The sequence below is a fragment of the Didymosphaeria variabile genome, assembly GCF_027946475.1.
Source record: "Didymosphaeria variabile strain IMI 356815 chromosome Unknown scaffold_10, whole genome shotgun sequence".
Taxonomy (NCBI): domain Eukaryota; kingdom Fungi; phylum Ascomycota; class Dothideomycetes; order Pleosporales; family Didymosphaeriaceae; genus Didymosphaeria; species Didymosphaeria variabile.
The window spans coordinates 585,695-606,561 of NW_026611629.1; the positions used below are offsets into that span (position 1 = coordinate 585,695).

At 53.2% G+C, this 20,867-nt stretch overlaps 6 protein-coding genes across 6 annotated transcripts; 2 read left to right on the top strand and 4 right to left on the bottom strand.

Annotated features, from left to right (window-relative positions):
- Window positions 1–68: 68 nt before the first annotated feature.
- ATG1 (Serine/threonine-protein kinase) lies at window positions 69–3,142 on the bottom strand (the record flags this gene model as incomplete). Its single annotated transcript, XM_056220959.1, has 3 exons — window positions 69–214; window positions 266–2,879; window positions 2,993–3,142. The coding sequence occupies 3 exons, from the start codon at window positions 3,140–3,142 to the stop codon at window positions 69–71; spliced, it is 2,910 nt and encodes a 969-aa protein (XP_056064946.1).
- Window positions 3,143–4,528: 1,386 nt separating this feature from the next.
- N0V89_012238 (uncharacterized protein) lies at window positions 4,529–6,690 on the bottom strand (the record flags this gene model as incomplete). The annotated part of the gene is made up of 2 exons (XM_056220960.1): window positions 4,529–6,550; window positions 6,604–6,690. 2 exons carry the CDS (start codon window positions 6,688–6,690, stop codon window positions 4,529–4,531), a joined length of 2,109 nt encoding a protein of 702 aa, XP_056064947.1.
- A 1,353-nt stretch (window positions 6,691–8,043) lies between these two features.
- Window positions 8,044–9,906, top strand: N0V89_012239 (uncharacterized protein; the record flags this gene model as incomplete). The annotated part of the gene is made up of 1 exon (XM_056220961.1): window positions 8,044–9,906. The coding sequence occupies one exon, from the start codon at window positions 8,044–8,046 to the stop codon at window positions 9,904–9,906; it is 1,863 nt and encodes a 620-aa protein (XP_056064948.1).
- A 1,410-nt stretch (window positions 9,907–11,316) lies between these two features.
- N0V89_012240 (uncharacterized protein) lies at window positions 11,317–12,958 on the top strand (the record flags this gene model as incomplete). The annotated part of the gene is made up of 2 exons (XM_056220962.1): window positions 11,317–11,335; window positions 11,655–12,958. The coding sequence occupies 2 exons, from the start codon at window positions 11,317–11,319 to the stop codon at window positions 12,956–12,958; spliced, it is 1,323 nt and encodes a 440-aa protein (XP_056064949.1).
- Window positions 12,959–14,920: 1,962 nt separating this feature from the next.
- Window positions 14,921–16,017, bottom strand: N0V89_012241 (uncharacterized protein; the record flags this gene model as incomplete). Its single annotated transcript, XM_056220963.1, has 2 exons — window positions 14,921–15,375; window positions 15,606–16,017. 2 exons carry the CDS (start codon window positions 16,015–16,017, stop codon window positions 14,921–14,923), a joined length of 867 nt encoding a protein of 288 aa, XP_056064950.1.
- A 2,742-nt stretch (window positions 16,018–18,759) lies between these two features.
- On the bottom strand, window positions 18,760–19,999 carry ARO3 (3-deoxy-7-phosphoheptulonate synthase; the record flags this gene model as incomplete). Its single annotated transcript, XM_056220964.1, has 4 exons — window positions 18,760–18,920; window positions 18,973–19,060; window positions 19,113–19,931; window positions 19,991–19,999. 4 exons carry the CDS (start codon window positions 19,997–19,999, stop codon window positions 18,760–18,762), a joined length of 1,077 nt encoding a protein of 358 aa, XP_056064951.1.
- Window positions 20,000–20,867: the final 868 nt, after the last annotated feature.

Sequence of the window (20,867 nt, forward strand, 5' to 3'; positions counted from 1 at the left end):
AGACAAAATGCTAAATGCAGAGATGCGAGACAGTATTCAACAACGTACGTCTTTCATGCGAATGTATATCACCGGGCGGTGCCTTGAGAGGAGGGCGAGCTGCGGGTAGCGGAATGAGGTGCAGGCGCACTGGTGATGGATGCACGTTTCTGCGCCTTTTGCAGCTGCAGCTTCTTCTTCAGTGCCGCATGACGAGCCTTCATGCCTTCTAGAACTGTTTCCAAGTTAGCGACGTCCGTAACGATGCCATTGGAGCCTAGCTTACGTTTTTGAATAGCCTGTCGGTCATCGTTCTCAAGACCGTCAATCTCTTCGCTGCCAAGCTTCTGGCTCGAAGACTCGTCCTCGTCTTCGAGAATCGCCTCCAGCATCAGGATGGCGGTCCAGTAGTTCAAGTCGCAACCCGGAAGATCAACTCCTACAAGCTCGTTGACAGCAGCGGTTCGGCTCATTTCAAGGGCGCGGTCGTACATCAGTTTCTCTGCTGTTACGCCCGTCGTGAGAAGGATGTTATCGGCAGAGCCGACTGTGGTCGCAGAACCGGAAGCCGTTGATCGATTGTTGGGATGGCTCGGATGGTCGGACGGGAGCAGGATTTGTGCCTGCTTGAGCTTGCGCGCGACAATTTCAGACTTAATACAGCACTCGTTGAACCGATCGCGAAGCCACTTGACCACATCCTGGAAGCGTTCGGTGTTCATTGCCGCGCGGCTGGCGCCTTCGGAAGATGGACCACGGCCAGTCCGGTTCCAGTAGCTTGCGGTGATGTCCATGGCGTTGTTGAGCATTCCGAGAGCCTTGACGTAGAGAACTAAAGCTTCTTCAGAGATGACCAGGATGGTGTCTGGAGTCAGGTCATCATCCTCATCGTCTTCAATTTCTTCATTGTTCGGCCTCCTGACGCCCCTTGCTCCAATGCCTAGGCCTTGATCACTTGGCGCAACCGGTACAAGTTGCTTGTACTTGACTTCTGCGAAACCATATACCACGTGGCTAAGCTGAGCAAGCTGCTCAATCCTCTTGATTATTGATGCATCTTCGCTTTTATCTGGAGCCTTTCCACTTTCTCCTACCAGTAGGAGACTGCTTTGAGCTGTAGGATAAATTGGGAAACCAGCGTAACCTTGAGGTGGAGATGCACCCTTCATCAACGGCGGCGAAAGTCCAAGGCCTCGTATATTGACCATGTTCATGGCTTTGGAAAGCGCTGAGGTCGCAGTTTCGAAGCTCGGCCGGTAGCGACGTTCATACGAGCCAGTTCGTTGATGCACAGCGGTCTGCTTTTGCTGAATCTGAATCGCTCTCGATGGAACCGTCGCGCCTGTGGTGGATGTCGGCGAGCCTTGAGTTGTCGCTCGCCGTTTCAATGCAGTTTCTCTAGTAATGTTACGATCCCTCGTCGTTTGTGGGCTTGCTGCTATCTCGTCCGCCAGTGCATCGATTTCCACTCGTCGTTTCTCGACGAAGACGAACCCTTCGTCAATAGCAGTATCCTGAGCAGCCCGCTCCGCTGCTTCTCTCATAGCAACTTCGGGCCGCTGCGGCATACGCTCACGTTCGAGGTGCTCCTTCAGACCGGAGGGCGGAGGCAGGACCTCGTCGCGGGAAACGCGGCGCCTGCTTCCGGTATATGAAGGGTCAACAACTTGGTCATGCAGGGTGGCCGGACGGATCGGCGCAGTAGCAGCATTAGTTAGACTAGGCCGTCGTTGTTCGCGTTGCGAGGGATGTTGTTCCACCGGCGACTGCGGAGTGTTGCTCAATCGACGAGCGGCTGAAGTAGGTCGAAGCTGAGCGGCCGTGAACTGACCAGAAGTTGGCCGAGAGCTGGGTCGCGACGGTGGTGTAGTGCCATAGCTGGTCCCTCTGGGCGATTGAGAGTACGGACTTTCTGAAGCTCGCCGATCTAGTTCAGTAGGCATCTTAGGCGCTCGTTTAGGTTCAGCGATCGGCTCTGGCGCGATAGATTGCGACGCCGATTGCGGGAGATCTTCATCGACCAAACCAGGAATCTCATCGCGAATGACCGGATCCGAGAAAAAGCTTTCGTAGGACATGCGCTCCAGAGGTTGGCGCTTCAGCAAGGCGCGGATGAGGTTCTTCATTGCCCTACTAGCGACAAGACCCTCTGAAAAACGGATCTGGTCTTTCCGGTCTTCAATCTTCTTGAGAAGCTCGACGTGGTTGTTTGCCCGGAATGGTGGCCTCGCACACATCATCTCAAATAGAACCGTGCCTACAGACCACAGATCAGCCTTTGCGTCGTATTTTTCGTATCGCAGAATTTCTGGTGCCATGTACAGCGGCGAGCCGCAGAGCGTCTCAGCGAGGGAAGTGTTTGGCAGTATTCTGGCGAATCCGAAATCAGCAATCTTGAGCATAGGAAGAGATTCTACACCAGCGGCAGGGATCAACGAGTTGGCGGAGGCGGCCAGAGGCATACGATCGAGTATGCCGCTTTGGGAGTAGAACATGGATGACGGATTCAGGAGTAGGTTTTGCGGTTTCAGATCACGATGGATGTAGTTCTTAGAGCGGAGAAACTCCAGGGCACTGGCCGTCTGCTTTGCGAAATGTCGAACGATTACTTCATTCAGCCCTCCCACTTCAGGATTCGGGTATTTTTCAATCATTCGCTGGGTCGATGGGTGGTTTACAAGATCGGCACGTTTCTTGATGAAAGACGATAGGTCCCCTAGCTCACAGAATTCCATTATTATATGCATCCGCGAGGGCGTCTCATGGCAATCGATCAAGGCAACGACGTGTGGATGAAGCAGGCTGCGCAGAATGGAGATTTCGGATGCGAGGTTGTCCTTGAGCTTCTTGTTCAGCTTGCTCATGTTGACCGACTTGATGGCGACAGATTGACGCTTTTCCTATACAACAAGTTTGGTTAGCACTAGCTCAAGGCGAATTTGCAACGGGAATAATCAGGCAGATGCTCCACATGCCTTGAAACAAGGGACGATATGAAAGAGGGGTTTCGTACGACATGAATGCCGCGATAGACCTCCGCAAAGCTGCCTTTGCCGATGTGTTCAAGCCGTTTGAAGTTGCCAATCATGTCGGGCGAGGAAGAGGACTGGCTCGCAGGAGCTGGCCTGCGTGAGCGCAGCTGGTTGTTGGAAGGAGCTGCCATGATGGCGTCGCTGGGCGACCAGCGTGGTCTCGACCCCTCTCTTGCAGTGTCCGACTTGCTCTAACTATCGTCGAAGATGCGGATATAGGTTCGGTGTAAGGACGTTGCGCATGAAGTTGCAGTGGCGAGGAGGAAAGAGCGTCGAGGGCACCCGCGGTTGCGTGGTCGTAGCACTGTCGTAGGGCGGTCGAGAATGTTGGTTCGACCGTGGGTATGCGACGTGGCGTGGCGGGAGGTGGGAGGAAGCAGGCTGCTGCGGGGCTCGAGGAAGAGGACGGCGATGGTAACCAAGGCCTGAAGTTACAGGCAGAGGCGCAGGCGAAAGGTGTGATAGGTGCAGAGGATGGCGAGCGAGGGTGGTAGGCAGCTGTAGCGGAACAGCTCGCCGAGGCGCCACAAGTAGGTAGGAGGAAGGTCGCAAAGGGGGGTGGCTAGGGCTTCGACAGGCGCAACGATGTAGGAAAGATAGGAGAGAAGCGAAGAGGAAGTAGGGTTCGCAGTGGAGGACGACAAGCAGCGCTGGGCGCGTTGTTGGGTGAGCACTGCGAGTCACTGGGATAGCTAAGAGGCCGCCGATGCCGAAGACGGCTAGCCGGGGCGCGCCGATAATGATAAGGAACAGATGCACTGCGAGCGCGCCAGGGCGGAGCTTGCGATGCCGCAGCAGCAGCATCCAGCACACGTCTTTGACCAGCGCAGCCTGCGTCCCCGGCAATCCACGAGGCTGGAGAGCGCGCCCGCTGCAGGCGTCATGCCGAGTCGCCCGCCGCCGGTGCTGCTGCCCTTGGTCGCGATGCAGTGCACCTCCTCATTGCGCGTGGCGGGGTACGCAGCAAGTGAGAGTGTCAGGCGCCTTCCGCATCTGGTGTGTGATCACTTCCTTCCAAGAGAGTTGCACACGTGCCATGTACCTGCTTTGCCTCTCACATCCTCCGCATCTGCCTCTCAACACTGCCCTCCTCATACTGCCTTTCCTTCTGCAACATGCCATCATCTTCGAGACAGCGAGCTGCTGAGGCGCCATTTGGGCCTGCCCCAGCCCGGAAGAAACATGCACGCGGTGACCGATGCCGGGTAATGACAGCACGGTATATTGTCTAAGCGGATGCATTACTGAGAGAGAGGGGAAAGCACAACGCAATGTGGGAACGGCTTGAAGATAGTGGGCCAAGTTGACGAGGATGATCGGTCTGCGCAGAAGCGTGCGAGGTGTTTACATGGTGGATGAGGCTGTAGATGGCCTTCCTTGGTTGACTGACGGGACCATGTAGACTGAGCAATGCACATACTCTCGGTCATCGAAATCCTGCAGCACACATACGGATACGTTTATTCTCTACCTTTTCCGTCACATCGTTGCGTTTCACCACCCCATGACAAGTTTTCTTAGATGAAGAACATGCTCCCATCTGATCTCCCGTTAGGCGCAGACACCACCACAACAACCATTGCCAGCCCCTCGTCCGGAATAGACACCCTTGGAAACTCATCCGCATACCACGGTGTTGTCTGAGCTGTAATAGTCCAGGTTTCATCACCACAAGGGAAGACCTGCGTACTGATACCGTCAACAGAGACCTCGACTTCGCTACTCGTGTGGTGCGCAACATGGCCCGAGATGGAGATTGTGAAATTGTCAATGCGTGCGACTTGCACGTGCAACTCGGGCGCCTCTGTGCTGCCGCTGTACTTGCTTTCACCGTTCGTATAGATAAGGTCCGTGTCCAGCGCAGGCGTCCGTGGAGGAGCAAAGCGCTGCTTGTGCGCCTGCTCAAAAGCATAGCCATAGCTCAGCAGGGCCATATCGTCGTACGCTTTAGAAGCAAATGTGAGATCCATGGGCATATGGATATCGCTCAAAGCACCCATCATGACGTTGACGGTAGGAATGCCCAGCTGCCGAATCGCTGCATTTCCGTTGGACCTCGCCACACCGTTTCGCCACGTGATTTCTGAGGCGGTGACGTTGGTTTCAGCATCCTCGTGGCCAATGTCTCCTGCAGCGGGCCAGACGACGAGGTCGAGACACTTTTCAACCATCCAGTCTTCCAGGTCGCGCTTGCGGCGATCTTCCAGCGCCTGGAGGTGGGCATCCAGGCCAGGAAAATCGTATATGTTGCGGCCGTTGCGGCGCGCTACAGCTTCGACAAGGTCGTCATACGAGCTTGTGCGGTTGTTGAAGGTGTTACCGTAGCGATCAGGAAGGGTTCCTGGAATTTGGGGGAAGATGAGGCTAGCGTTCACGTCGAGAAGCGTGGTGAAACTGCTTGTGTCGTTTACCATGTACAAGAAGTTGTCCCACGCGTATCCATTGATATCGGTGTAGTTCGGTCCGCTGCTGCCGTTGTAGTAGCTGGGCAGAGGCCATTTGGTTCCCACCTCGTTGTGGGCTGGGGGACGGTCGTAGTTGGTGACCGCGGGGAAGTCGACTTCTTCTACGGTGGCACCGAGGGACTCGAGTGTTTTTCGAGCATCACGCCAGAGCTCAATGACTGAGTCACGACTGTAGACTGGGATGGCTGCCGGGTCTTCACCACCGATGTACATCTTGGGCACACCGATGCGCTTTCCTGCAAGTGCAGTGGCGTTCGCTAATGTGAAAAAGAAATCTGGTCTTACGTCTTCGACACGGGGCAGAGTGACGTAAGGTTGTCCTCGCCAAAAGTCCGAGAACGTATCGTTGTCAGTAGTCATGAGCACGTCGAGCACGGCTAACATGTCACCGACAGTCCTCGTATGAGGAACAGCAACATCCGCAATTACTTGCAGAGGCCAATTGCCACGGATAGACAGAAGACCACGGGACGGTGTGTAGGCCACGAGACCGTTGTTAGAAGCTGGAGATCGGCCTGATGATACAGTCTCTTCGGCCATACCAAAGGCAGCCATGCTTGCCGCGGTAGAAGTACCGCAACCATTGGAAGAGCCTGACCCCATAGCTGCAGTCAAGAAATCTTCGTTATATGGACTGTTCGCCCTTCCATATAGACCTCGCTGCATCCCGCCGTTGGCCATAGGAGGCATAGTTGTCTTTCCAATAGCCACCGCACCAGCTTTCTTAAGTTGACCGACAGTGAAAGCATCGTCATGGGCAGTCAAGTTCTGGAATGCAGGAGACCCTGCGGCAACCGGAAGGCCGGCGAGCATGTAGCTATCCTTCACTGTGAAAGGCAGACCTTCGAGAAGCGACCTGATTTTTCCACCATTTTGGGCACGGAATTCGTCTGAAGCCTGCGCGGCATCGAACATGGTTGGATTCAGAACAGGAACAGCATTGAGTTCCGGTCCGCGACGGGAGTATCGCGCAATCCGATTGAGGTGTTTTGCGAGAAGTTTCACAGCGTTCGTCCGGCCGGAGCTGAGAGCACCTTGGAGGTCTTCAATGGTTGCTTCAACGATGCTGAGCGTCTACAGTGTTTGTAAGCGAGGTAATTTTCATCAGCTTTGGAGAGCATAATCACTGTTGGTGGCACCGGGTATGCTGAAGCCAGCGAAAGCAGACCGAAGAGGAAACATTTTCGCACGTTCCGTGTCGGAATTTCTACCATGGTAAACCTCAGGTTGCAACTGAGCACTGGAAAGCTTTGCTTTGCAGAGACCCAAAACTTGCATAGCTAAGCTTATATACCGCAGCATTATCAACTTTTCAAAGACTCCTCTTGCTCTTCTGATAAGTTGCCCCCGTTCTATGCCGTCATTCAGGTGGGGGAAACCGCGAGCCTAATGCGAGATCCTCCACGTTTCCAGGACAATGAACATCTGCAAGACGCGCTTGTGAGGCATCTAGTACAGACTCGGTGCATTTATCTCAATGCGGCGGCTTGGAGATCGTGGCATTCAAATATTTATGTTGACTATCTCGCAGGAGGCTTGATCACCCATCTTTTACAGCTCATATTCCGTCCGCCCGTTTATAAATCACCAAGAAAGGATAGTATACCGACTTCCGCGTGGACGCCGTACGCAAGTCATGATTTGGTAAAGCGATACCTACAATGATCGCGTGAAGCATCCCGGGCTAAGTGACGGCTGCTCAGTACTTACGGCTCTCAATACCAGTTATTGCCAGTTCCTGGAAGCTATGACAGGCGCTGTATAACACAAGGCTATGATATCTGGCATGACCGGCCTGGACGTGAGGTGGTATGTGTCAATTATTCGATCGTTATCTGCGCACCGCCTCTGGATAAATGCAAGTGGTCTCAAATGGAGCTATCTGTACACCCAAGTTAGTGGTAGAAAGCATGAGTCGTATGGCTGCAAGTGGAGTGATTCGGATGCCAAGTGGTAAGAGAGCCACTTGCCAAGAAGTTTTGTACATGGAATGTTGGTGGCCTAAAGGCCCAAGCCGTGACTATTGGTGAAAGACCCACCTTTCCTAGGTACTCCCCTTCCTACCGGATTTAAGCATCTTTGGCTCTAACGTAGAAAACATTGAGGGGACTCGGATAGGTACCGTCCACTTACCATGCGTCCTCCACATCACACCTGCAAGGCGGAGCAGAAGAATGGGGTTCGTATCTGCCCGCCGCGCAATGGACTTGAGCACCGCGCCTCGATAAGTGATTCAGTAACATACCTTCTGTAACAGATTCAGCAACATACTCTTGCCGTCGCCCTTTTAGATAGGAATATGCCTTATTTTCATTCTATCTATCACGGCAACATACAGAACGATAAGGAAGGAGCGTGGGCGTGCTGCCGATACTTCGACCCGTGCACCGCAAGACTGATCTCGGGTTCCTACCACCGAGAGGATGTTGCTACATGTAGACAACCATCTAAGTATATAAGGAAGCGAAATCTCCACGGAAAACGAGGTACCACCGCAGCTCAGCGATCATCAACTCCTCTACAATCAAGTCGAGCCTTTTACCTCTCGAGTCTTTGCCAATCCCAAGATGAGGCAACGGATTGGTCTCTTCGCATTGGCACTAAGCCTTCAAGCTGGCTTAACTGCTACGCTCAAAGCCGACATTCGCGCCGACACCAATCGCGATGGCCACGTGGATCTGAAAGGAACGTCGGACTCGACAGACAAGGCCTTCTGGTCCTCTACGCACGGTGCAATCTTCCTCCCCAATGTCGGCGACAAACAAATGCGATGTGCAACCACTGATCTTACCGGTAACCCTCTGAGCAATGATGAGCTGGCCTACTGCAATGACGCATCTGGTCACCTCCTCTTGGCCCCTGAATACCTTGCGCCCTTGAGGACAGTGCCTATGGCAGATATCTCCGACAATGCCACGGCTCAAGTATACACCACGCCGCAAGCTGCCTACGATCGGACCCGTATCTTTGTGCTAGAAGATCTTTCCAAGCCTAACGCAACCAAGTCGTGGCGATTGGTCGACCGCGAGCTCTACTTCAATGCGACTCAATTGCGTGCAGGGCTTGTTCTTGCTATTGATGGCAGGGAGTTCGTGAAGAATGCTGCTGTCTGGGACGGCCATGCAACCGTCCATTTCGAGGTTACAGACGCCATCTCTTACTCGGTCCCAGCCAAGGTTTCGACGGATGAGGTTGCGATGAAAGTAGCACCAGTCCTGACACATCATCCTCTGCAGCGAGTGGAGACTCTGGTCAGTTCAGCAGCCAATGAAACCAACCTCGTCCAGAGCGATTTCGTGGCACAGATCGATGCTGCGCGTCAGAAAATAGGGCTGGAGAATCCACTGCTATTGTTCAACCAGTCATCTGATATCTGGGCCCAGGATATCCTGGAGCCTGCGTATGCTAGTATGCCTGGGCCCAACGGTCCTATCGCTATTCGCATCATGATGCGGTCAGCGCAGTCTACACGTACTGGTGGCCGCCAGATTTTTGAACAGCTGAGAGGCCCGGGCGTAGGAGGCTTCCAGCCAGGAAGTAACACTGGCACAGGCTTTGGCTATGACACCATCAACAGCTATGGTAACTTGGAGACGATTCCGCCTCACCGATCAAAGAAGGGTCGAACTTACCCAGCTGGGCGTGCCATCTTTGGGAAACACTGGGATCAGCTCACCTCGCAGCCTGTGAGGGATCTTCTGTACGGTAACGAGGTGCAGATGCCTCTAATCCTCGAGACCGGTTGGTTGAACGTTGGACACGTCGATGAAATCATTCAATTCCTTCCCTATGACAATGAACTTGGATGGACTCTAGCTATCGGAGATACTAGGCTAGGCTTGGAGATCCTGCGCAATGTGTCAGCAGCAGGCCATGGCGGTGTGATGGCGCAAAGCTACAATGTGTCCCGAGCCGCAACTCTGGAAGCTGATCCCCCTACGCAACCGGGCCTGACCATGAGCGTTGACGAACTTCTCGCCAATGTAACCTTCCAGGAGAATCAGGCCTACGCACAGAAGCACCTCGATGCCAACTTAGACATTTTCCTCAGTGAAGTCCCGCTCGACCACAAGGACGTCATCCGTCTCCCGGCTCTCTTCGAAGACGCAGCTCCCGGCCCTGAGTTTATCAGACCAGATGGACTGCACGTGTACTGGTGGCCTGTCATCGAAGGTGAGAGGCAGCTCATTGGTCTGGTTCCAGCCACCGTGAACGGTATCATCATTGGAGACCAGTATCTCTGCCCTCAGCCTTGGGGTCCAATGGTCGATGGTCAAGACGTATGGATGTCTCACATCGAGGCAGCATATGCTAGAGCTGGAATGACTGTTACTTATATTGATGATTGGTTGAGCCACCATTCACATGGAGGAGAAATTCACTGCGGAACCAACACCCTGCGCCAGACTGATCTGCCGTGGTGGGAGTAAGGCACCATGCAGCGCATCTGTGGACGACAGCTATGCAAGCACTCGGTAACTGTACGAGAGAGAACGCAAGATGGTGAATACACCGTAGCAAGTACTCACAGATACATTTCTGCACTAGCGACCCCGCCTCTCAGTAGAAATTAATAGCACGAACACAGCTCTTCCCGTTAATAAACTTCTCTTTTCAGAAGGTTGTAGCATCTGTCAGCATGAAACCAGAATTGTTTTAGCTGCGTTTCGATGATTAAATGTATGCTGTTGATGTTGGTCCTCAATGCAGTAAGCCGACGCCGATCATCCCGAGATCGGCCTCTCCACAAGTGACTCTTGCACAGTCTCAGCCTACAACGTCCAAACCCTGCCTCTCCCGTACGACATGAAAAGCGAGAACTATGAGCATTTGCACTTGCTGGCCCTATGCGAACGACCTGTCAATGAACACCACTATTCAGGCTCCAGTTTGCAAGGAGCACCTGATGGCCACAGCCCCTCACCCACTCCGAGGCAAGTAGTCCACCTCACATGGACACTGGTCGGCGTCTTTTGTCCGAATACACGTCGGTACACCTGCTTGCCAATACAGCATTCAGAATTGCGTCATGTCGCGCCTATAGCCATTATGCTTTGCAAAATGGCGCGCTTCAAAACGCTTCGGTGGCAATTCTGCGCTGAGGCTCAAGCGCATGCCATCCTGTCTCGATGCGCCTCGCGCGTGACTTGATCATGTCTGTATTCATGGCAAGCAGGAGTTATATGGAAGAGCGCCTGCCTTGACCTCGCCGTCAAGTCCATCGTAATCATGGTACGCGAGAATCATCACCTTAGATGCCACTTGACACGTACACATGTTCATGTTCAAAGCGGACAACTTTTCCTGGCCTGAGGCGAGAGCTTCCAAAATGCCCACTGTCTCACCCGGATCTCTATTAATTTGATTATATCATGCCTTCACGTGTATTTGATCGTGCGCTCAGCGCTCAGGGCGTCTATACTCTTGCGCGGCGGTATAGTTGGCAACATCCAGTGTGAGTGCACTTTCACTGGTACACATTATTAGGTGCACCAGGCGACATGAACCCTGGCATCAACTTTGGACCAGGGCAAGAAGTAGTGAAAGTATACCCAGCGCTTCCTCGTCATCTTTCACTAACTTAAGGTACCGTGGCCCCCGCTCTTCTACCTTATACTATGCAGTGGTCTATGCGCTGAGGCGCCCTCCTTTCTCACCGAGGCCTACGCCTCGCTGCCGAAACGAATCCACACTTCGCACTCAAGCACCACTTCAACCTCAACATACTCAATTTGGATACCCTAGCCTTGCTTACTGGGCTGCTCCTCGGTCTGCATGAAGCACTCGAGCTCTACACTCCGCATCAACCCAACATCATTTTTCAACCGGAACCCCTCAGAATGGTCGGCCAGCTGATCTGTAGAGGTCCCGGCCCCGTGAAACCCAAAGCCAGCATACATGTCATTGTATTTCCAGAGTTTCCGCGCCCAATCGAAGAAAACAAACAGACCGATGCGGTGGTTTCCTCCATCGATCGTAAGTCTTGGTTCAATCTCTCTGCAGCCGCAAGTTCGTTGCGCGCCACAGCTGAATGTGGGGAGATGAAAAACATGATGCAACCTGTCGTCAGGTCTAAGCCTCGCTTCAGTTTCTTCTCGAACCCATTTCTCTTCCAAGCTATCACGGCAGAGGAGTTGCCCAAGAAGATGGATCCCACTATCGTGTTCGAACGAGCCAGCCCTACAGTACTTTCGTGGTATTCATTTGAACCGTGTCATCACGGAATTGATTGAAGCTGTCGCCCAGCAGGAGATGAAACGAGCCGATGGGAAGTTTGAGCGCAGTCTCCCTGAGCCAGAGAAACCACACACTATCATCAAGGAGCAACCATTCGAATATGATGAGGAAATTGGGTTCATCGACTGGAAGGTGCGTCACGACTGGATCGATCGCGAAGTCGCGAAAATTCTGGAGATGGGCCGTCTCGCAAAGCAAAAGCGATCGAATGAGCTTCCACAGTTCTTTTCGCTACCGCCTGAATTGCGTACTAGAGTATACCATGAGCTCTGGAAGAACACACCTCAAGTCAACTACCGCCAACCTGATGGTTGGGAAGAGCGCTATTATGGGGGATGGCGGGGTTTTCCCGACCATTGGCTCGAATCCCCGTACATGATCCTCGTGTACGGTGATTATGACAATAATCCCATCCAACAGACGCGGCGAGGCTATGAAGTGGATTATATATGGGGGCCCGCCAGCCTTCCTTCGTGGTTACTAGCAAACAAACAAATGTTATGCGAGGGACTCGCCCAGCTACGTCTAAAGAGCACCCTCGTGATGTCACGATGCTTCGATCCTTTTCATGGCATGCATAGGCACCTTGTGCGACCCATCAATGATATCCAGACACTGACTATCACTAATCTCGAGTACGGTCTTGTCGGTCACAAAAGGTACGGCGTAGCAAAGGATCAAGCGCGCCACTTCCCCTCACATTCCAGTCTCCAGCTTGAACGCAAATTACGTGGTATCCGGAATCTCAAGATCGAGTTCATTCAGCGGACTAATCGATTCGTGGCTGACTATGAAGTTGACTTGCCTCATTGTATATCCGGTCTTCTCTCCGCTCTAAAGCATCTAGAGGTCGTTACTTTCGTAGAACATTTCACTTGGATGAACCCAATGGAGCCAGATCAGAGCATAAGGCCTCATTATTCTCGCGAGATGAGATTGAAGTCACTTCAAGAATTCATCCAGGATGCCGTTCAGGAGCATGGCCGCGTCCTCTCAGGAGACGAGACGTTCGATGTAGAGTACAAGACTGAACCGCTCTCCGCGTACAAACTCATCCGTTGGACATATACCTTCAGGAAGCGGACACACGATAAGGATACATTGGACTACTGGAGGTCCGTTCGACGTACAAAAGATAGTGTGATTCGGGAAATGCACAAGGGCTTCTTGGGAGCTAATCTGAAATTCGCATCAATCACTGGTGCTGGACGAACTGATTTGAGTGGGGTCCTTGAACGATATTAGATACCCTCGTGAATGGACATTTACGAATCTTTCTGGTTCTACTAGCTTGTATCTCAGGGCACGCCTTTGAGCATGGCATTAGTAGTATATGAGCAAAGGTTGGGTAGGATCGCCAGCAGTTCGAGCCCTGTATACTTCGCCTGGTTGGAATAGCTATTCACCGGGGTATGCGCAGGATTAGCGAGGTCAATGCTAGCCTCCCACCCTTATAGCTAGATACAACTTGAAGACAAATACAGGCAACACGCGCGAGATATTGTAGAAAGCTTCCGTCACCGAGTCCTTCAACTAAGAAGTCCGCTTTCGCTCACCACAACAACAGTACGATTGCATGACCTAGGCCATGTATCACAAGCAGCCGAATTTCTTCGCAGATCTGGCATTGCAAACTACAAAAAGTGACCCCAGGCGACTCGTAAGGCAACGGCATGTAGCGCAACAAAATGTCTCGACAAAAGCGTACATTGCGTCCCCTCAATGTCGATAATACATAGATATTTGACGAACTTTCGCAAGTGGATTGTGAAGGCGTCTTTTCTGCGCGATTCAAACGCACACGCGTGGACCTTTCAACCATCTGATTATTTGCAGTCAGTGATCTCGCAGCCAAAAAAAAAAAAGATCTGAATCAATTTATCAATCTCTCACCTTCTGCGCGTGTCTTCCATTTGTGAACTTCCCACTTTAGTCCAGAGCGCCGATCTTTATCAAGCCCTAGCCCTGCACATCCCTCACACCCGCCTCTTCATACATTTCCAATTGTCTCCTTCCCCTCCTCAGCAAATACTCGATGGTCCCAAAATCCTTCCTGTCCACCGCGCGATGCTTGTGGAACTCGTTTCTACCCACAGTCAACGCCATCAATCTCTTGCCAATGCATTGGCGAACAAAGAAGAGAGCAACTCACCTAGCCAGAAACCTGAAGTGTTCGCGAGTTGCCTGTGAAACACACGAGCACACGTTAGCCTCAATCCACATTTGACTACAATTCGATATATCGTCTGAAACACTCACAGCAGGTTTCGCCCTGGCGGCCCTTAAACACTGCCGATACAGGCTCAACACATCCCTCTGCAAGCCCGATAATCTTGCCATGATATCCCACCTTCCGTTCGATGCTCGCTCGCTCACTCGCGTGATGACATCAATGAAACGCACGTTGGAATAGATGAGGTCTCCTTGAGCTGGCGTGTGCGGTGGCACGAACGCAGCCCTACCCGCAAACAAGGACCGTGCTTGCGGAAAGCCCTCGTGCCGAGTGAAGCTAGTGGCGTCCACTGCGAGTTAATTGCAACGTCGGACGCGCGGGTCTAAACTACGGTACATCTCCGTGGTGCCATGAAGATGGGCATGCGAGACGGCACGCATGTGAAGGCGGGTCGCTACCGCGGCGCAGGAGCAGGTTCTTCCGGCCAGCGGCGAGGTGTCTGCACGCCCCGCCAACGTACATATTGCCAACGCATCGCGCTTCGAGAGCCTCGTGAGGCACAAATGGATATGTATGGGCGTTGGCCGCTCGTGTTCGACCGCAGTGGACCTCTGCGCGAATGCGTTGTCATCGGGTGCGCTATGAAGACGTAGGAACTGGACCATTAGCTGGCCGTAAGGATGTATCAGCCGCCCACAGGGAAGGAAGGGTGCTTGTATCCTGCTCTACACGACGGCTAAGATATAGGTCAGATCGACAAAGTCTTACGACGACAGCGTAAACATGAGAAGTGCGCAACGATACAGCAGTATATTGAAAGATATGCGCGAGGTTCACTATGAGATAAGATAACAGCGGGACAAGGATTGGCGAACCGCAAAGAAAGAGAAGGCGCAGAGAGTGCTCCCGCGCAGCAGGGTGGTCGGGTAAATAAAGAGTGGAGAGGAGAGAACATAAGAGATGAAAGAACGGCTGGAAATTAGAAGAAGGAGAAAGTGACCGTAGGGTCCAGGAGGTCCTCGGTCGTTCTTGGATCACGAAGCAGAATCCTCCTTCGCAGAACGTGCGTCCTCACGGTACGCTCGTTCTGCCCGCGGCTGTTTATTAACCGGAAAATGTGCATCGGCGCCTTCGAGAGCCTTAGTTCTTTCTTGTTGGTCCAAGTTGTAAAGAAAGTTGGATGACCAAGGATTTGGCGAGAGTGGCCCCTGGCCTTCCCTGTGCTCTTCCTGTGTTTGTTGAGAATGGTGCGATGGAGTATAGCTTTGCGGGAAGTACGGCATAGGAGTGGCGCTGCGGCCTCGTCCATCGAGTTCATCGTCCCCATGGGCCTCGTCACCAGCGCCGTCATCGTTCGAAGTGTCGGATGTCCGACGTCTTCGATCTGGCGTGCCAATTGAACTTTGGGATCCTGGGCCTAGTTCTGTCAGCGAGTTCGCGATAAGTCGGTACTCGACCGAGCAGCGTGAGAGGCCGTGGATGGTAGTGTCTAAGAAGCGTGATGTAACCCGACAAGGATTGTTCAGAGGGGCATCGACATCACTTAAGAAACCATCGCCGAGTGGACCCGAGTAAATCGTCGTAGATTCTCCGAAGTACCATGATGGGGCACCTTAAATCGGATCTCCAAGGTCCGTCCGAGTGAATGAGAGCGCAAAAGCCAGGACGAAGAGTGGCGGACTAGGGGTAGAGGTGCGACGTTAGGAGAAGCGAACGTACCTTGGTTTCGCCTTCGTATCGTCTGACCCTTTCGATCCCTTATCTTACGAACTTGGGCCAGGTCGGAAAGCTGTATGTACGAGCCGCGATGAGGTTGGGTCGGAGTTGGAGTTGCAGGCGACCTGCTAGGCACCGTGTTTCCGGCCACCACGGCGTCTGCATCGGAGAACAATTCGGCTCGCTTCGTCATCTGAAGGGGATCTTGGGCAATATCCTCTCCCTCGCTGAGGTCAAGAGAGCGAGGGCGGGGTTCAGATTCCCTTCGATACCAGAAAGCCGCCCCCACAGCCGCAAAGTCGGTCTCGGCACGTCCATTTGCCTGCGCATCGGGCGATGGATCCCGAGCAATATGTTGAGTGCGCGATTGGAATTTGTCCATGTCGAAAGCGGAGTCTAGTGATCCTGGAGACATGGTGTCTGTCGTTGTAGGACGGAGAGCCGTGTAAAAGCATATGAGTCAGTGGACGTAGCACGGTAAGGAAGGAGGTCGTGAAGGCCAAATGATGCTAAATGTACGAGTAGACGCACGAACATCAAAAGGAACGAGTTGATGTACGCAGCGTCATGTGTCAAGACCGATTGCAACGTAGCGATCAGGAAAGACTCCGGCTGCGACCTGTCGCGATGATATATAAGAAAAGAGCGATATATCGGAACAAGGAGCTCCTTCGCATACTTCGGAGGCTTGAGAGGCTAAAAAAGGAGGGCCTGTGCTTGGAAGAGGAGGCCGGGTTGTTTCCCACGCGAATGTGTGGACCCGTTCACTGGGACCCGCATCAGCGCCACACTGCAGGATGAAAGGCAACACCACAGGACGGACTTTCTTGAGCCTCGGAGGAAGACAAGAACATATGGAGTTAACATGCGTACAGTGCGGCCGCGTGCATAAATGGCGGCCTCAGACTTACAGAGCCAGTGCGGCTGCAGCCTACCGCGATCGATCAGCGCAAGCCGAGGCGATGATACTACGGCAACAACAGCAAAACCCATGACTTTCCCATCCCTTCACCTAGAATAGGCAAATGACTCGTATGCCGAGACCTCGCAGCACAAGTCGAGACAAGGGATAGCTCCCACCTGGATACAAGAGACGCATGAAACGAAAGTAAGGGTCTCGTCAGGTTCCGAAATAACGCGGCCGAAGCTGTGACCCAGGGTAGAATGTCTGCCAATCATCAGTGTGCGGCAGACAGGGCAATTTGCTGGCTACGCCTCTCAGCCCAATACTATGGACATCGGCGTGTGCCAGGAAGCAAGGTACCGGCAGGATGGTGCCCTTTGATCTCTCCATGTGATATCGAAATGTGGCTATGATGTACTACCAACAACAAAACACGGCGTAATGCAGGCCGCGCCGAGGTCTCCCGTTCTCTCATTGACCCGATCATCCATCTGTGGCGCAGGCGACCAGAAGCTTGAGATCATCTGAACATTCTGGAGGCAACGGCACATCAGTGTGGCTTGAAATCCCAGGAGCCTGTGTCATGGATTCATACGGCCGTTGAATGCATGAAATGCTGACCTGTAGAAGCGAAGCGGGTCACTGACACCATCCTTGACGGGATAGGTGGCATAGGCTTAGCTTCATCCACAGGTGAGCGAAGGACTGACTGGTTGTGAGCGAGAAACGGCCCGTAGCGCCGGGCTACCGGCATTGTTGCATCGATACCAGGCTGTAGATGTACCGCTGGGATATTGCAAAGATCAGGCGAGGCCGACGGAAGGGCCGTATGGATGCAGGCCTAATGACCGCAGGGCTAAGACGTTTGCCTTGTGCACCGCATTCAGCGCTGACTCCTTTTGGATCTAGACAACCGAGCACGTACTGACCAGCACCTGCATTTTGTTCGTTAACGCCTCTCAAAAGAAAGGTTTAGTGATCAGAATTACAACAGACGGGTTACTATTGAACTGCCGCAGTGAAGCGTAGTTGTGCGTAGTAGCCACATGATTATTACGCCCTCCCTTCACCGGAATGCTATAAGTCCTAGAACCAAAGGACCAATGAAATGTTAGCTGAGACGATCTTTGCAGATGACGACCGAGGCTTGTCTGTATGCTGAGCCACGATGACAGACATTTGGTGAGGTGAATATGTTGAGCTCCGTGGCCCAGTGAGCCAAAAGATTGCGGTGTTTACTCTAGAGCTGCCAGGGGAGAATTCGATGTCTGGACGGTACGTGTCAGAGAAAGCCGATTGGATGCACTGCAAGGTTGCCGTTGCCAACATGCAGTAGTCAAGACGAGCCTGGACGAGCCCGACAAGCAACCCCGTAGCTGTGGCGCACCACTTGACTGTGCCACACTTGCTTTGCCCATATCCGGATGCACTCGTTGATCTCGTGCAGACTTCTGGAACTACTGCAAAGCAGACGAGGGATGGTTCCTAGGGCACCTTAGGCTTTGCATATCGCGGGAATATTGACGCCAGTCCGAAGACCTCCTCGCTGACGCCGAAAGCACACGGAATACTCTAGTGCAAGCGTAACGTGGGGTGCAGTTCTCGGTCAGGTCGACAAAGACCGATCACGCATCCTCAACTTGGTAAACATCGGCAGTGTTTGAAGATGCGCTCGCGTAGCCCCCTGCTTCAGGACACCGGTGGCAAATGACCTTAGATCGTCTCAGCCTTGTGAGGTGCTTCAGATCGGAGGACAGCGACTTCGCACTTCCGCACCCAAGCGTGCGTTGCGTGGCGATTGACTGTGCCACATCTTTCTACCAATCGCCGAGGGGTGGAAGGTGCTGCGCGAAAGAACCTGTGTGATCGAATGCAGCCAAAACAGTGACTCGCGCAATGTGTTGTGGGAATTCGGGGATGTGGACAGATTCCGGTGAGAAAATACAGTTGATGCCAGCAAAGTCACAATTCGTCGGTGTTTCCTGTTGGCTGGATGCACCTGCAATATGCACGCGTGGAAGCCACATCCATCGCTGCAGTAGCCCACAGTTGAAACTTCCGATGCACTGCATTTGGCACCGTTTGTGCGAGTGCCGCGGGTCAGCGTACGGCTACATCTCATGAGACAACGGAAAATTAGAGGACATGCAAGGTGTTTGGTGCGAAAGGCTTGATCGTAACTTTTCTCTAGCCCGGACACGCCGAGGCAACCCACCCAATGCATTGCTACTAACCCGCCTCGAAACAAACGCATCAGTGAGCGCCGTTCACACCGAGTTGCGCTCTCCTCTTCGCGACAGCAGATGCGAGCTCTTGGAGAACGCCCTCGGTATCTTCCCAACTGATGCAAGCGTCCGTAATGCTCACACCGTACTTCAGACCCTCCCTGCCCTCTTTCGGCACGCTCTGGTTGCCTAGAGCGAACATCAGTGAACGGCCGAGGTACTTTGAGCCAAAGCAACTTACCCTCGTTGATATTACTCTCGATCATAACACTCGCAATGGCGGTCTCTCCGGCTGCGATCTGCTCAGCGATATTGCGGGCGACGTTGATCTGGTTCTTGTGCTTCTTCTCCGAGTTGCCGTGGCTACAATCGATCATCAACCGCGGGTTGAGGTTCTTGGGACTCCAGCTTCTCGCGCGCCTCTCTGATGCTTGCGGAGTCGTAGTTGGTGCCCTTCTTACCACCACGCATGATGACGAAGGCATCGTCGTTGCCTGTGGTACCGACAATGGCGACAACACCGGGCTTGGTGACCGAGAGGAAGTGGTGGGGGTGCTTGACGGAGCCCAGAGCGTCAACTGCAACGTCCAAAGTGCCGTCTGTGCCGTTCTTGAAGCCTATAGGGAAAGATAGCCCGGAGGCTAACTCACGGTGGAGCTGTGACTCGGTCGTTCTGGCACCAATGGCTCCCACACTGAGCATGTCGGCCAAGAATTGGGGGGAGATGGTATCCAGCATCTCGCTAGCAATTGGCATGCCCTTGTCCGTGAGGTCCACGAACAACTGCCTCGACACGCGCAAGCCCTTGTTGATTTTGAACGAGTTGTCGATGTCCGGGTCATTGATGAGACCCTTCCAGCCCACAGTTGTTCGGGGCTTTTCCAAGTATGCGCGCATGACGATGAGTAAGTCGTCCTTGTACTTCTCCTTCAGCTTCAACAGGCGGTCGCAGTATTCCAGAGCAGCCTTGGGGTCGTGGATCGAGCAAGGGCCGACGACGACCATCAATCGCCGTTGCGCATCGCGGCCGTGTACGATGTCTGCGGCTTCATTGCGCGCCTGAACGGTGGTCTCCTTGGACTTTGGAGTTTGCGCAATCTCGTGTTGAAGCAGGTCGGGGGGAGTGAGAGGATTGTAGCCTCGGATGCGCCAATCCTCCGAGTTTTTGGAGTCGCCAACCGACTTGTTTTCAATGTAGAACTAGATATGGTCAGACCCGCTTTGAGCGGCGATGACGCGGTGGGGTAGCTCGCACTCACAGTAGACATGGTTGCGGTCTTCTGCACGCTCAAAATCAGGACGGCAAAGGAGCAGAAACAGAAACAAAGAGTATCTGGGGTATGCTGAGGGCGTAGAGGCGAATTGTGAGGAATTGAGCCAGCTTCTTTATGAGTCGATCACACAAAAAGCCAGCCACGTTATCGATAAAGTCCGACGGCGGAGTCACCACGATGCTGATTGGCTGCAGCCAGACCGGTTTCGGATGGGGACGACGCCATCGTGAAAGTTGAACCTGGTGCCATTCTCTTTCGATACCACGACAAGTGTGCGTGAGGAAGGGGTGTAGGAGACGACACAGCACCGGAAGCACGAAGATAAGTAGCAGTTCGCGCTGCAGTGGGTACATCTCCATGGTCGCTCTCGTCTGGAATATCCTTTATCCAAGGAGCCAATCGCAGGACCAATCGCGGACTCATTACTCAGTCTGCGGGCTATCCCAAGAAGGGATTAACGTAGACTCCCTTACTCGTACGCCGAGCATGGACAGACAACATTTGAACCAGAGACTCCGCCGTGGCAGGGCGATGATATCTGCAGACGCTCTGTAGTGTCTACCGGGGTGCATCGCATGCCACGCCGATGGATTCTTTACTTTTGAGTGAGGTCTTGCGTTTTCAGACAACGGGTACACCACTGTTCCTAAGATGGCTGGAAGAAATGTTATATTTACCAAGCGATGCTTGCATGTGCGGTCGCAGCCATGTTTCTTCAAACTTCATACCAATTGCAATGCATGGTGAATCCTAGATGTCGAATGGCGGCCATGAGCTAACAAAGTACAGCATACGTCACTACGATGGTATTCCGACAGAACCGATGCGCTTCCGAACCCCACCAGAGCTTCCAATTTGCACT